The sequence below is a fragment of the Crocuta crocuta genome, unplaced genomic scaffold (assembly GCF_008692635.1).
Source record: "Crocuta crocuta isolate KB4526 unplaced genomic scaffold, BGI_CrCroc_1.0 scaffold26, whole genome shotgun sequence".
Classification (NCBI taxonomy): domain Eukaryota; kingdom Metazoa; phylum Chordata; class Mammalia; order Carnivora; family Hyaenidae; genus Crocuta; species Crocuta crocuta.
In genome coordinates this window covers 14455402-14471030 of record NW_027532249.1, presented here as the reverse complement: position 1 = coordinate 14471030, position 15629 = coordinate 14455402, and the positions used below count along the sequence as shown (strand labels likewise).

The 15629-nt window shown below is 41.3% G+C and overlaps 1 protein-coding gene across 1 annotated transcript in view; it reads right to left on the bottom strand.

Moving 5' to 3' along the window:
• The window catches only part of RIOK3 (RIO kinase 3), a 26977-nt gene extending 16762 nt beyond the window's left edge, over nucleotides 1-10215 (bottom strand). Inside the window, exons 1-5 of the mRNA XM_077778093.1 lie at nucleotides 9981-10215; nucleotides 1613-1728; nucleotides 865-1010; nucleotides 663-770; nucleotides 320-429 (exon numbers count right to left, since the gene is read on the bottom strand). Of these exons, the coding sequence (XP_077634219.1) occupies nucleotides 320-429; nucleotides 663-770; nucleotides 865-1010; nucleotides 1613-1728; nucleotides 9981-10043 (543 nt within the window). The 5' untranslated portion in view covers nucleotides 10044-10215. The remainder of the gene's footprint in view (nucleotides 1-319; nucleotides 430-662; nucleotides 771-864; nucleotides 1011-1612; nucleotides 1729-9980) is intronic.
• Nucleotides 10216-15629: the final 5414 nt, after the last annotated feature.

Here is a 15629-nt window from a genome sequence, read left to right as displayed (position 1 = left end):
CTTTCATAATAACTATTTCTTAAATTTAGAATCAATACAAATCAAACCAGTTTTCTTAAAATTGTTGTAGAATTTTATTCTGAGGTCCATTCTCATTAGTGTCTTAGTTTTCATAGTACTGCTATATTATTATCTAAAACATCTTTAGCCCCATCCTTATGAAGGATATTTTTATAAATTTAAGATATTATACTTATTTTTTTAATTTTTAAATATTTTTACTGAAGCATAGTTGATAAGATACTGTATTTAGAACCCCATTTTTTTTAACTATGCCAATAAAACTCTTGATTCAGAGATAATACTTCCTGTAACTTACATTTTCCATTCTGGCTGTATTCTTTCTCCCACATACTACTTCATCATGTTTGGTGGTGATGTCTTTTCCTTTTCCAATAAAACCCTTTTTGGGAGTAGGAACTGGTTTTGCTAAAGGCGATTAAGACAAGCCAAGTTTATGTAAAGATAGCAAAGACTAAATTGCTACATTCAATATTGTCTGAAAAGATATCTGAATCTAATAGTAAGTTACCAAATGATATTCAAAGATAAATGTAAAATACAAGGATCCACTGGAAAACTTAGTGTTCCTCTGTCCCTGTCCTATACCTCCTTTCCCTGGCCTCCCCCCACCGGCCCCCAGAAAATAAAAGCATTGATACCTGGTATGTAGGGATCATCACGAGTGTCTTGCCAGTCAACCTCATCCTCGGAGCTATCGCTGTCTTCATAAGGATGCACTTTTCGATAATTTTCAAAGGAAATGGAAACTTAAAAAGGCAAAAATAGTTGAAGATGTATTTAGGAGCATATTATAAGCATTTCTTGCCACCCGATGGAGTTGTCTTAATAAGATCACAGTACCTTTGCTATCTCCATTGAATTTTTTTTCTTCACGCCTAAGCTGTGCATCGTATTCTCTGTCAAATTCCATCTGTAGCATCTGGGCCAGCATCAGGTCGCTGGAAGTATCAGTGTTTTCTCCAGTAATAAATGGTCCTTCAGCAACACTATTCCAAAAAAGGCAAAAGAAACTAATATAATGTGCTTGCGTAAACTGATGCTACCGATTATGAGAGGAGAGTGTGCCTTTTCACTGTTACAAACTGTACTGAAGGAGCAATGGGAAAAACTTGCCCAAATCATTCACCTTCTCTCCAGCTGTGCTCCGGCCAATTGGCAGGCACTTGTGAGAGCACCAACCAGGATGAAGAGAGCTGCACAAGAAAGCTAAAGAGACTATAATAAAATCCAAACTGCTTTGTTCTGTGTTCTGGAGAGATAGCATATATACGAAAAGATAAACTATAAACATTTGATCAAAACTGTAGCCTACTTCAGCAGTTGCTAATTTGGGGATCATGTGATTCAACTATTGTAATAAATGAAACCCAGAGAAATAGAGGAATTTGCCCAAGATAGTACTGACAACTAATTACAGAATCAGGACCAAAATACAAATATCAGTGAACTCCCAGTATGGTGCACTTTCTACTGCATTGCTTTTCAAAATGTTATTTCTTAATCACTGGCCATGACAATAACTAATTGAATCCTTAAACCTTTATAATAAGCTGCTAGACAAAATAGATTCTTTGTAAATTTTACTTACGAAACTTCAGGAAAAGCAGCAGCTTCTTCTTCTAACTGCAATTCTTTAGCCAGCTGTTCACTCATTACATCAGCCAAGGAACAAGATATTGTGTTTTGAGGGGTAGCCCATGGACACTATTTAAAGAAAAAGAAGGGGTTAATTCATAACAATGAAAAGTACCTTCCAAACTTGAAATAAGACTATCTTTTGAGAATTAAACTAGTTAAAATCAACTCAAAATAAACAACTACCTACTTACAGAAATCATCTTGGGGCACCTGGCTGGCTCAGTTGGTTAAGTGTCTGACTTTTGATCTCATGGTTCATGGCATCAAGCCCCACAGGGGGCTCTGAGCTGACAACATAGAGCCTGCTTGGGATTCTCTCTCTCCCCTCTCCTTCTCTGCCCCTACCCTGCTCACATGCACATGCATGCTCTCTCTCTTTCTCTCTCTCTCTCTCTCAAAAAAAAAAAAATCATCTTAAGAGTAAAAAGATCTCCCATCTCAAATCTAACCAAGGATAAATGTAAACCACATTTGCCAAAAGCATCTTTTTTTAAAAATTTTTTTTAATGTTTTATTTATTTCTGAGAGAGACAGCGTGAGCAGGGGAGGGTCAGAGAGAGAGGGAGACACAGAATCTGAAACAGGCTCCAGGCTCTGAGCTAGCTGTCAGCANTTTTTTTTTTTTGACAAGTGTGTCTTTTTAGTTAAGGAAAATACCAGGCTATCATAGCATCACCCCACTACCTAATGAGTTCATATAACCATCTTTGTTCTGATTTCATGCTCATCAAATAATCTTCAGCTTATAATCTGGCTTCCCATGTAGATTCCCTCTCTTTTTTTTTTTTTTTTTAAGATTTTATTTTTAAGTACTCTCTACACCTAAGGTGGGCTCAAATCCACAACCCTGACACCAAGAATCTCATGCTTTACTGACTGAGCCAGCCAGACATCCCTGTAGATTCTCTTTTAGGAACAGACTGTACCAACTACCACAATTCAAAGCCCACTTAGAAGTTACACTTCGTTCTAGGGGCGCCTGGGTGGCTTAGTCGGTTAAGTGTCCGGCTTTCGCTTAGGTCATGATCTCGTGGTTCGTGGGTTCGAGCCCCACGTCGGGCTCTGTGCTGCCTGCCAGCTCGGAGCCTGGAGCCTATTTCAGAGTCTGTATCTCCCTCTCTCTCTGACCCTCCTCTGCTCACACGGTCTCTCTCTCTCTCTCCTAGAAATAAATAAAAAATAAAAAATAAAAAAATTTAAAAAAAAAGTTACACTTCGTTCTAATTTAAGGAGTAAGTCTTCTATGTGTCTAAAGTGTGTGTCAGCCCCTCACAAGACATCTGAGGATATGTTAAAACAAAAATAACAATGAAAAACAATAAAAACTACATTTCTGAACTACAAGAGCTGAGAAACAGTCTTGAAATAATACCACTGCAACAAAGCAATATGCAGTGAGACTCTTGGTGAACAATCACCCAGTTGGCCTTTCTCAATGACATCACTATCTCAGCCCTCTTGAAATACAAACTGTAAGTTTATTTTACTACAATTCCTAGGTTTTGAGGTCAGCTTTACTTATTAGCAGAGGCAAATGATCACATTTGATAGTCTAGTGATTAAACCACTAATACTGAATAACACGTCTAAATCTCTCTTGAACTGACCCAGCTTTCTCTGCCTCCCTTCTGAGATTCTACTCCAAGGTATCATCCACCCATCAACAGGCTACTCTAAAAGAGTCCTAACTAATCTTTCTGGTTCCAGTCCTGCTTGTTTACATTTTCCATACCACAGCACAATTTTAGAAAATGCAGATTTGGTTAGTTCAGTTTCCTTACTTACAGCTCTTTGATTGTTCTAATGTTTCCCGCTGCCTTTAGGATAAAGTCCAAACGTATCCCTTAACTACTGCCAAGTGTCTAATTTAGAATACAGCATATGATGATATATGTTTTAGCCACAACACTTTTAAACCAAGTTTAGGTCCTCCAGCTGGCCTATGACCCTGTTCAGTTTCCACAGCATTGAGATTCAGGAATTTACTTGGTTCAGATTGTTAGGGTGAAGCTCTTACGGGTGACAGATGATAACTATATTTATGACTAAGTGAATCAGAATCAAGTTTTATCAAGTCTTATCCTGAGATTAATGAGATGCACCAGGCCCCCAGCACATACCTATCCTAGCCTACTGCAGAATTATTCCAGCCTTACATAAAGCCAGATGTGGAGAGAACAAGAGAGGCTTCCTCAAGGTCTGGTGTGACTTTCGGTCACTCAGATCTTATCAGCAATTGAGCACTCACCTGGTGAGGATTTTGAGGTCTGGAACCTTGAAGTTCTCTGTAATCTGGAGAATACAGCTCTCTCTTTGCCACGTGACTTCTGAATCTTCTAGGTAGAATACATAATGCTGCCCCCTAACCTAGATGCCTGGTCTGATCAGTTTTCAAAGTCCAGGTTCCAAAAGGCAAATGACAGTCTCCTCTAACTCAGATCTGTCAACCACATTTCACAATAACTAATAGTAGAATCACAGACAACACTGGAATAGTCACTGTATCTGAATCACTTGCCTAATGTACAAAACTTACATAGATTATTCGAGACACAGCAACTGTGTAATTACAATACCACCCCCATTTTACAGATTTAAAAACTGAGACACAGAAAGGTTTTTTTTTTAACCCCAAATAACACTGCAGATGGAAGTGCTGAGATTTGATCTAAGGCAGTTTGCTATACTGCTTCCCTAATCACCCTGTCTTGGAATGTGAGAAGCAAACTTTTGTACCGCCTGCAGTAGGAAATCCAAATTCCTCAACAAGGAAGGCCCTCCACAATTTGACCTACTTTATCTTTTCAGTCTCAACTCTTACCTGCCTGTGCTCTAGTCACAATAATTATATACTCATTATGGCATACTCTCACCCCTCCATGCCTTCACAAATGCTCTTCTCAGTGTATTTGCTTCCTTCTCTATTTCCCCCAATTGTCACCAACTCCTTAAGGCTCTCTCAGTTTCATCAGACAAAATCAGATCCTTGCCTTTGTGTTCCCATACCACTGTGCACACACTGTAAGTACAGGGCCAATGACTGTATTACTGTATAAGCCACAATACAACATGAGCCCCTCGAAGGGCAAGTCTTCTCAATCTCAGAACCCAGCACAGAGCTTCAGACATAAAGAGACACTCAGGTGTTCACTGAATAACATGTGCTGAAAAGAAACAGGGAATATTTTACAGAACTGCCAGGCTGTCCCCAGGCTGTAGAGGTGTGAGGCCTTTCTACACTTCTACTATCCTAACATCCCTTTCTCCATCTTGAAATAGGCCCCCCTGGCTAGCCATTTCTGGTGCTTCTAGCTATTTGTCAGCAGTCAATTAAGACGTTAAACAAAGTATTAGCTGACAATTACTCAGAAGAGGCAAAATTGACAGGTGGTGACTTTATTTTGAGGCAAAGACTGACTGACACCTAAGAGAGACTGAACCAGAAAAAGAAACACATAGAGACCACAGAGCCCCAAGATATCCTAACTGCCCGTTCCTACTGACCTTGCTCCTTGAAGCCTTGTACTCTAGAGCTGTACTCCCATTCCTTGAACGTCTGCTGACCAGCTCAGCTGGGCTGACCCACACCAGGGCAACTTTCATGGGTAAAGGTAAATAAGACTTCACAAAGGCTGCCCAAACACCTCAAACTACCAGTCAAAAGGCCTCCATAAAAATTTCTGGGCTGGAGGGGCACCTGCCAGACAGGGGCCAGTCCTCCACAGGCAAAAGAGGTTCATCTTCTCAACGGAGCTTCAGATAATTTACTGGGGGTTCCTCCTATGCATCGGCACCACAAGGTGTATATAGAGGAATCCTTTGTCATCATCTTGCAACTCCTTGATAAACCAAACACTCTCTACAAATAGAGAAACTTCACAAAATTTTAAAAATTTATGATAAATTTAAGGAGATAGAATAAGAGCCCTAGATATCTAATCTTGCCTCACCTTCACTGTCCAATGTCCTTTCTCGTCATTCCCCTCATCAACATAACCCCCCCCACAGCAAGATCTGATGGGAAACCCTACACAATCTTTGCTAGTCATTCTGCTCCAAACATGACATCTATCAAGCCCTTAACCAGCTCCCTGATTCTTTCTTTCCTGTTTGCTGAAGGCCCCTGAGACCCGACCTGCTTTCCCCTCCTCTAGGACACCCACCACTGCTCCGTGGAGTTCTTTACAACTACCACCAGGCTGGCTGTAGACTAGAAGGAAATTATCCCCCTTTCCTTCCAGCTCCTAAAGATGCATCCTTGCTGCTCATCCTGCAGACAACTGTGGGCAAGAATCAAGTAAATAAAAAACAGCAAACATGAAGGAGGCACGTAATAACAAAAATCCAGTTCTCAACTTGAAGCAAGCCAAGAGAATCATAATCCACAGGAAGGTCTCTTTTCTGCCCATGCAACTAAGAGATACAATCTAGATAAAACATTTAAGTGGGTAATTTTACTTCTCAAGACAAGGTCTCTGGAAAACATTATCTGGGTTTATATAACACTAATTTTTTTTAAACTTTTAACATTAGAATACTTTCACATTTACAGAAAAATAGCAAAGGTGGCATAGAGTTCCCAAATATCCCATACCCAGTTTCCCCTGTACTGGTATTGTACATTTGCCATAATTAACATACCAGTATTTATATACTTTATTATTATTAATAACTAAAGTCCATACTTATTCAGATTTCCTTAGTTTTTCTGTAATGTCCTTCTGTAATGTCTTTTCTGTAATGTCCTTCTCCTTCAGAATCATGATCAATCCACCACACCATATAACATCTAGTCAGCATGTCTCTTTAGGTCCCCCTTGGCTGGGAGTTTCTCAGACTTTGTTTATGATGACCTTGACAGTTTTCAGGAGCACCATGAATTAATTTTTTACAGCTTTCTTTCCAACAGAGCTACACATTTCCTCACTTTTACCTTAAGTTTGCCAATTCTCTCTTCTTGGAATATCTGTTAAAATTCTTTGTCTATAGGGGCGCCCGGGTGGCTTAGTCGGTTGAGCGTCCGACTTTCGCTCAGGTCATGATCTCACAGTTCGTGGGTTCGAGCCCCGCGTCGGGCTCTGTGCTGACTGCCAGCTCAGAGCCTGGAGCCTGTTTCAGAGTCTGTGTCTTCCTCTCTCTCTGACCCTCCCCTGCTCACGCTGTCTCTCTCTCTCTCCTAGAAATAAATAAAACATTTAAAAAAAAATTCTTTGTCTATAATAGCAGTTAGGCATTTTATAACTGGCACCCCAAGATCCTGGGGGAGGGGTCCCCAAGACTCTTTCAGGGTGTCCTTGAGATCAAAATTATTTTGTACTAAGACATTCTTTGTCTTTTCCACTCTTATCCTCTCAAGAGCATAGGAAGGAGGGGAACCTGGGTGGTTCAGTCAGTTTAGTGTCCAACTCTTGATTTCTGCTCAGGTCGCTGTCCCAGGGTCGTGAGATGGGAGCACTGAGTCTGGCTCTGTGCTGAGCATGGAGGCTGCTTGAGATTCTCTCTCTCTCGCCCTCGGCCCTTCTTCCCCACTCTCACCCTCTCTCTCACTCTCTCTCAAATAAAACATCATATCTACATCAGATATGATAATATCACCCTGATGGCTCCTGGAATATTACTTGTATATTCTTGCATTTTCCAAAATTTTCTAAGGTAGTAGGCTTAGGATATAAATGTGCATTTTTATTTTCTTTATTTTAAGATTTTTTTTAATGTATATTTATTTTCGAGAGAGAGAGAGAGCATGCTTGCGAGAGAGTGCACACAAGGAGGGCTGGGGCAGAGAGAGAGAGAGAGGGAGACGGATCTGAAACAGGTTCTGTGCTGTCAGCAAAGAGCCTGATGCTGGGCTTGAACTCATAAACTGAGAGATCATGACCTGAGCCGAAATCAGGTGCTTAACTTACTGAGCCACTTAGGTGCCCCTAAATGTGCACTTTTAGACATTAGTTCAGTTTGTTCTCAGTACATCTACTGTGTTCTTATTAGCTGTCTTTGATTAGACCTGCTATAATCTACACACTTGTGAGAACAGATTCTTCTCATGCTTCAACTAAAACATACACAGCAGACTAAAAGAAAAAAGTTCTCCTATTAAGTCAGATATTAAAGAGATTTGCAAAAATACAAAACAATACTATACCACTAATTTTTGTTTGTTTTAGAAAATGAAGGAAGAGATTACATGTAAAAATGTTATTTGTAGGGGCACCTGGGTGGCTCAGTTGGTTAAGCTTCCAACTTTGGCTCAGGTCATGATCTCATGGTTCACGAGTTTGAGCCCCACATTAGGCTGTGTGCTGACAGCTCAGAACCTAGAGCCTGCTTCGAATATTCTGTGTCTCCCTCTCTCTCTGCCCCTCCCCCATTCATACCCTGTCTCTCTCTCTCTCAAAAATAAATAAAACATTAAAAAAAATTTATGTTATTTGTATTAACACATAACAGCTTTTATAGCATTTAATACAATTTTTTCATACCTCAGTTTTAATTTCTGATATGACAAATATCAATAGATGTAACCAATATAAACAAAATTCTTTGGGCTCCTCAATGATTTTTAACAGTGTAAATTGGTCCTAACCAAAAAGTTTTGGGAATCGCTGGTCTTTGACATTTTTCCCATCTTTCAAGACCTTCCTTAAATCTCTACCTTGTCCATGAAGGCTTCTATAATCACTTCAGTCTTCTAAGTAGGAGAGGATTAAGAAATACCTGCAGGATCTAATTGTTTTCCCTGCGAAAATGCAGTTTTCCCAGCAGAACATCAATAAACCCTAGGATTATTTTTTTGCTGAACGATAAAACTGAAACTTTCTATTTCTTTTTTTTTTTTTAATGTTTTATTTATTTCTAGGAGAGAGAGAGAGAGAGACAGCGTGAGCAGGGGAGGGTCAGAGAGAGAGAGGGAGTCACAGACTCTGAAACAGGCTCCAGGCTCTGAGCTGGCTGTCAGCACAGAGCCCGACGCGGGGCTCGAACCCACGAACCGCGAGATCATGACCTAAGCGAAAGTCGGACACTTAACCGACTAAGCCACCCAGGCGCCCCTGAAACTTTCTATTTCTGATGATGTATTCTTAAATGAAAATGACTGACAATGAACATTTTATTATTGAATTAGTTTTCTAAATGAAATTTGTTCGGACATTATGTATTCTGAGCAAAGACTGTCTCATTTGGCATTTTTATCAGCCATTATGTGCTTAGCTGGATGAATTTAACATGTGAAGTATACATTTGTTAGTATTCAGCTACTGATTTTGTCTTTTTATGTCTGTTGATCTTGGCCTTATAAACACGGCTTGATAGAAAAAATTACACAAAGTAACATGTAGATGTAACCATATGTGCCAACTGATTCTCTTAAATTCTCCCTGCAGTTGTAGGAGAACTTTCATAAAATTAACTTTAATTAAACTGTCATACTTTTCTTAATAGCTAATTATTTCCCCTTTCTCTGTTAAGACCTAGCCTAAAGATCTAATAAAATGAGTGACCCTTCCCACGGAACAAATATTCCATGACAGCATGTGAAAACCCATTAAGAAGCTGTAAAAGTTGGATTCCTTCACAATCTTAATTTGAGGAACACAACATCCCAACTGAAGCACTCTTGCTTTCAAGCAAATCCTCAACTAAGTGGCAGTAGAGTCTTTTCCTCCTTCTGATGAAACTATCATGCAGAGGCACAGTCTTGAAAACCAGAAATCAAACGTGAAATAAACCTAATAGTTGGCCATTACAGGAAAAAGCTTAAACGTTAAAGCCCAGGCAGATAATGAGAATTCATAACCGATTTTACAGCATGCAGTGCACACGAGTAGTACTTTGAGGGACGAAGGTGCGCCCGGATTCACCATTTACTACTTCACAAACAAGAAACTGACTAAGGAGGATACCCGCATTTGTCAACAGCTGCATACATGGCCTTTCAGCCAGGCTTTCGGTGTATTATTGGGCTGACTCACTTGGCCCATGACAAACAAGATAGTGCTTGTTTTCCCTCAAACGTCAGAGTCTCTAAGCCAGCCCTGCCCAAATATTTGCTACCGAGGTTCACAAATCAAGGTGCTGAACTAGAGATAGCCCAAACCAAGGAGAGTAGTCACTGGCAGCCCCAGCCGCCCCCCTAGCCTCCCCCATGCCACTTGGGCAGCGCCGCCCCCCGCCCCCACCGTCCGAGCTCGCCGGGGTCCTGCTCAGAATTTCCCCCAATCACCTGCGGAGCCGCCTCGGTGCCTGTCACCTCTCCGGGCATTCCGGGAGGGCCAGCCCGGGTGACCAAGACAGGTGCGTCAGCCGCGACCGCCACTCACCTTGCTGGGTCCCCAGGCCGCTGCGGGTCCGGGCTCAGGCGATGCCACTCCGACCAGATCCATGTTGGAAAAGAAGCCAGCGACGAGAACAGGGAAGACAGGTGGCAGGACCGGGAAGCAGCCTCCGCCGAGGAGACAGGCGGCGGGGCTGGGGCGATGGGGCTGCTGGTGCGGGAGCTGAGGTGACAGATGGCGGCGCGGCCGCGGCCGGAACTAGATCTCTTCTCTTCCGCCCTCTCCGCTGGGACCGTCGCTTCTGATAGGCCGCCCGCTCGGGGCTCCCGGTTTTGCCTCGTTTCCCCGCCCCCGGCGGGCCGCATTTCCGGCCGCTGCCCCTGGCCAGGACTCCCCTGGCCCCTGGGTCTGACTTGTCGGCCCTGTCTTGTCGGCCCTGTCGTCCGTGCAGGACACAGCAGGCGTAAGGCGTGGTTCCTCTGGCCAGGCCGCTCCCTGTTCTCGCACCGCCCTCCCTTTCTTTCCCCACTAGCTGCCCGAGGCTGCCGCTGGATCTAGTTAAAGTGAATTAGACTACGTGTGACTGAGTTGTTCGTAACAACAAACGAGACTCCTGTTCATTATTTTCTGGGTTAATTCTAAACGGGGATGGTATGGGGGACAGAAAATAGATACAGAGAGGTCAGATTCTGTTGTTACTGAAGTCGGCCGTTAGGAAGAGGCGCGTAAAAAGTCAAAATTTTGTAAGATGTGTAAATAGAACATTAAACAAAAGAATAGGACTGTGTAATAAGTTCTGATTAGGTGTTTTGTAGATTCTTATGAAGTGACCAGATAAAAATAGCTAAGCATTAGGTTTCACTTAACTATATTCGTGTATTGTCAAAAGTGCTGTGTTAACTCTCATTCCTCAAAAGAATCATGGGAGGTGCATTGTTTCTAGCATGATCTCTATTTCACTGATAATGAAACCTAAGCATACAGAGCTAAAGTAACCTGCTGGAGGCCATACAGCTAATGAGTGGCAAAGCTAATGAGGTGAATCCCTGGGCTAGGGGACTGGCTCTATATGTCTACTTGTTGCCTATTCAGACATTCTGGAAATAAACACTATTCGGAATAACAGTGTTCTCCTTAAATCGCAGTTCTGAGTCAGGATTCTGGACTCTCTATGCTTGAGATCTCTAGGATACTCACCGTAATGGTTTCCCTTAGCACAGTTTTTGCCATTCCAGGTCAGAACATGTTCTGAAATTCTAAAAACTCCAAATTATAGGCTACCGACCTGTGTTTGGCAAATGTTGCCCACATATGTGAATGTGTGTGGAAATTACATTCCCTCTTAAGGTCCAAAAGATTACAACTGGGATATAGATAGTTGAGGAAAAATGGATGGAAGCAGAAATTAAATGGATCCCTCAATTCTGGATAAGAAAGAAACAGGAGAGGGAATCAACCAAGAAAAGTTATTGGAGTTTCCTATTAAATTAGCCAAGAATCTCTAAAGAAAAAGATTGAAGGAAAAAGAGTAGAGCAGGAAAAAAAAAAAAAAAGGCTGAGATGCAGTGTGTGACAAAAATGTGCCAGTGAGGGGGCCATTGGGAGACGTATCAGAAAAGTAGAACTAAGAATCTGGGTATTTGTTTTAGATCATTTATTCAAAAAATGTGAGTGCTTTCTTTAGTACCTAACATTGAAGTGCCAAATATGAATAAAAATAAGTGCCCATCCTCATGTACCTTGAAATCATAAATACAAGTACAATTAAGAAGTATACATAGGGCCCAGGGATGACATAAAGGAAAGAGGCCAGATCTACTCAGATATTCAGGAATGATTCCTTAGAGTTGATGACACTGAGCTCACTCTTGCAAGATAAGCAGGCATCACCAAGATAGGCTGTGAAGGGCAAGCAGGGGCTTCCATACAAGGAGGAGTTGTATACAGCATGCATTGGAAAAAGGCAAGAGGTTTGACATGGTTCCGAACCCCCAGTTCAAAAGGGACAAAAGTAAAAGATTGAGTTGGGGAATGCAGGGAAGGGCCAGGTCTAAGAGATTTTAATGCTAAGAACTTCAGAGTTTAGACAATAGTCGGTAACAGATTTTAAGTGGGGAAAATAATGTTTTCAGATTTGCTTACTAGGAAGATAATTCTGACAGCTGCATGAGGGGTAGACTGGGGAGAGGTGAGGCTGGAGACTGGAAAACCTGCTAGGCGATGAATGATGAGGGTTAATACGTTGAGACTAATTTCCCTTTTTTTTTTTTTTCCAGTTCTACAAGGCAACTTTGAAGATCCCAACTTTTATCTCATTTATCTTATTTCCAAGATTTCCTTTTTGGACTTTGGTGCCTGATGTTGCTAGTACAGGTAGAGGTAGGGGTAGGGAATGGGACATAAGGAATCTCAGTGAAACTCAAGGAGCTGGAATAACTTCTGCTTTTTCAATTGATTGATTGGGTGCATGGTAGTGTCTGAAGATCTGGTTTGGAGGGAAGATAATGTTAAGTTTGGATATGTTAAACTTCAGTTGCCTGTGAAACATAGAAGCTATCAACATGTATAAATACACATTTATTTGCCTTTTTTCTTTTTTCTCCATGAAAGCAGGGATCACGTTTATTTTGTTCACTGCTATAATCAATGCCTAGTATGGTGTCTGACATATAATAGGCACTCAACAAGTATCTGTGAATGTATGAAGTGACCAGTTCATACATGCAGTTGAAATGACCAGGGGCATCTGGGTGGTTTAGTAGGTTAAGTGTTCCCCTTCAGCTCAGGTCATGATCTCACTGTTCATAAGTTCAAGCCCTGCCTTGGGTTCTGTGCTGACAGCTCAGAGCCTGAAGTTGGCTTGGGATTCTGTGTCTCCCTCTCTCCCTGCCCCTCCCTTTCTTGCTCTCTCTCTCTCTCTCTAAGATAAATAAACATTAAAGAAAAATTAAACAAAAAAAAAATGACCAATGGAAGCCTGGAGTTTATGAGAAAAAATAAGGGCTAAAATTAGAAATCTGATAATCAAGTGCTCGCTTCGGCAGCACATATACTAGAAATCTGATAATCAATATCATAGCTACTGTTTAGTGAATGCTTACTATGTGTTAAATTAAACACTTCAAACATATTAGCTCATTCAGTTCTTAAAACAATTCTGAGGAATATTGTTATCCCCATTTTTATAGATTGAAAACCTGACACTTGGAGAGTTCAATGTCACACATAATGAATTATGTGGTTTATATTACCCATGGAAAGAAATGAAAAAGGAGATAGCTTCCAGGGGGAACATAAGGAGTTATGGGACAAGAGATTTTGATGAAGTTGTAGTGAGAAAATTCAGGGGGAGAATACCGTAATGGAGCTAAAGAGTGAAGAAGTAGTGGGCTAAATAGCAAGAGTTGGTGAAGATGTGGAGAACTGTTGTATGTGGCTGGTGGGAATGTAAAACGCTGTTTTGCTGTGGAAAACAATTTGGCAATTCCTTAATAAGTTAAACATAGCATTACCATATGATCCAACAATTCCGCTCCTAGGTATATACCCAAGAGAATTGAAAACAGGTATTCAACAATACTTGCACCTGACTGTTCACAGAACCATTATTCACAATAGCCAACACAAATGTGTTGTGGAAACAACACAAATGTCCACCAGTGGATGAATGGGCAAACAAAATATGGTATATACACTCAGCAGAACATTATTCAGCCATAAAAAGCAACTTTTGTGGATTTAATCATGACCTCCAAATTTTGTATATTGAAGCCTCATCCCCCAGTATCTCAGAATGTAACAATATGTGGAGATAAGGTCTTACAGAGGTGACTAAATTAAAATAAAGATGGTAGAGTGGAACCCTAATCCAGTATGACTGGTGTTCTTATAAGAAAAGAAAGAGACATCTAGTATACCTGCTCACAGAGGAACATCCACATGAAGGGGCAGCAGGGGGGCCAGCCATCTATAAGCCAAAGAAAGCAGCCTTTACATTTTCTTTGATTCTTTTAAAGTTTATTTATTTTTTAGAGAGACACACATACATGCACAGTGTGAATGGGGGAGTGGGGAGGTTGGGGAGAGAGAGGGAGACACAGAATCTGAAGCAGGCACCAGGCTCTGAGCTGTCAGCACAGAGCCTGATGTGAGGCTTGAACCCACAAACCATGAGATCAGGACCAGAGCTGAAATAGGACACTTAACCAACTGAACCACCCAGGTTCCCCTGAGAGCAGTCTTTAAAGATAAACAACCCTGTAGACACCTTAATCTTGGACATCCATCCTCCAGAATACTGAGAAAATAAATTTCTGTTGTTTAAGCCACCCAGTCTGTGGTATTTTGTTACGGCAGCCAAAGCAAACTAATTCAAGAATGAAGTACTGATATGTACTACAATGTGGATGAGCCTCGAAAACATGCTAAGTGAAAGAAGCCAGTGACAAAGGCACATATTATAGGATTTTATTTACATGAAAAATCCAGAATGGGTAAGTCCATAAAGACAGAACGCAGATTGGTGGTTGCCAAAGGATGGAGTGAGGAGAGGAGGGAAATTGAGAGTGACTGCTTAATAGGGTTTTCTTTGGGAATGAAGAAAATTGGAAATTGATACAGGTAATAGTTGTACAACATTGTGAATCTACTCAATGCCAATGAATTTTATATATTAAAATGGTTAATTTTATGTTGTGTGAATTTCACCTCAGAGAGAGAGAGCGAGTGGACGTGCCATGTAAGAGTTTTGGAGGTAGAGCAGATGCAGGTTATTCCCAAGTCAGAGGAAGCTATAGAGACGCAGCGGTGAGGATGAGGTTGGGAAGCTTAAGGGAACAGGATAAAGCATCAGGACATTGGGTGGGTGATCCAAATGGACCTTAAAATTACCCAGCAAGATGGCAGGACTTGGAGTGGAGTGCAATGAGTGTGAGCAGGTGTCAGGGTCTTTAGAATACACACAGATTGTACCCCAGAGGTTTGTAGATGATGCTGGTAAAGCTTAGAGAGAGTGATATGGTCAGATGCCAGAGGAGAGCCATTTTCCTGGGAGGCTGGGTGCAGGATAACGTTTGGGGAGCTGCTCTGAAGAGAACAAAGAATGATGACCCTTATTCCTTGCCCTGGACACCAGACAGAGATGAATAGTCTCAGAGGGCATTCAAGCTTTAGAGAAAGCAGGCTGTGGGGATAAGGGAAGTTGTTTCACCATGAGATAGAGTTCCACATTAGAATAGAGCTTGTGGGTTAACAATTTTAATGATTTAATGAGTTAAGGTATATCCCTGATGCCACCAACTATATACTCTTAAAAAAAGGAAGATAGAATGAAATTTACAGCAATTAAACAGTTCACAGTCCACATTTATCAACATTGTTACTATAAAAAGTGTAGTTTACTAACATCAGCATGTAGTCCTATGTTATTTAAGAGTGAGTCCTTGAATGGCCATGTCACTGTGAAGTGGAATAGCTCCAGATTTATGCCTTATCATCTTTTGATAAACTTACTGGTGCTCAGCAGAGACAAAGCTATTCCAGAATTTGCAGTGCCTAAACACATGGAATCAGCAGATTCTTGGTCTCTAAAGAGAACGAGAGTATGTGGTTGGCTCAGTTGGTAGGGCCTGTGACTCTCAATCTCAAGGTCATGAGTTCAAGCCCCATATTGGGCATGGAGCCTACACAAAACAA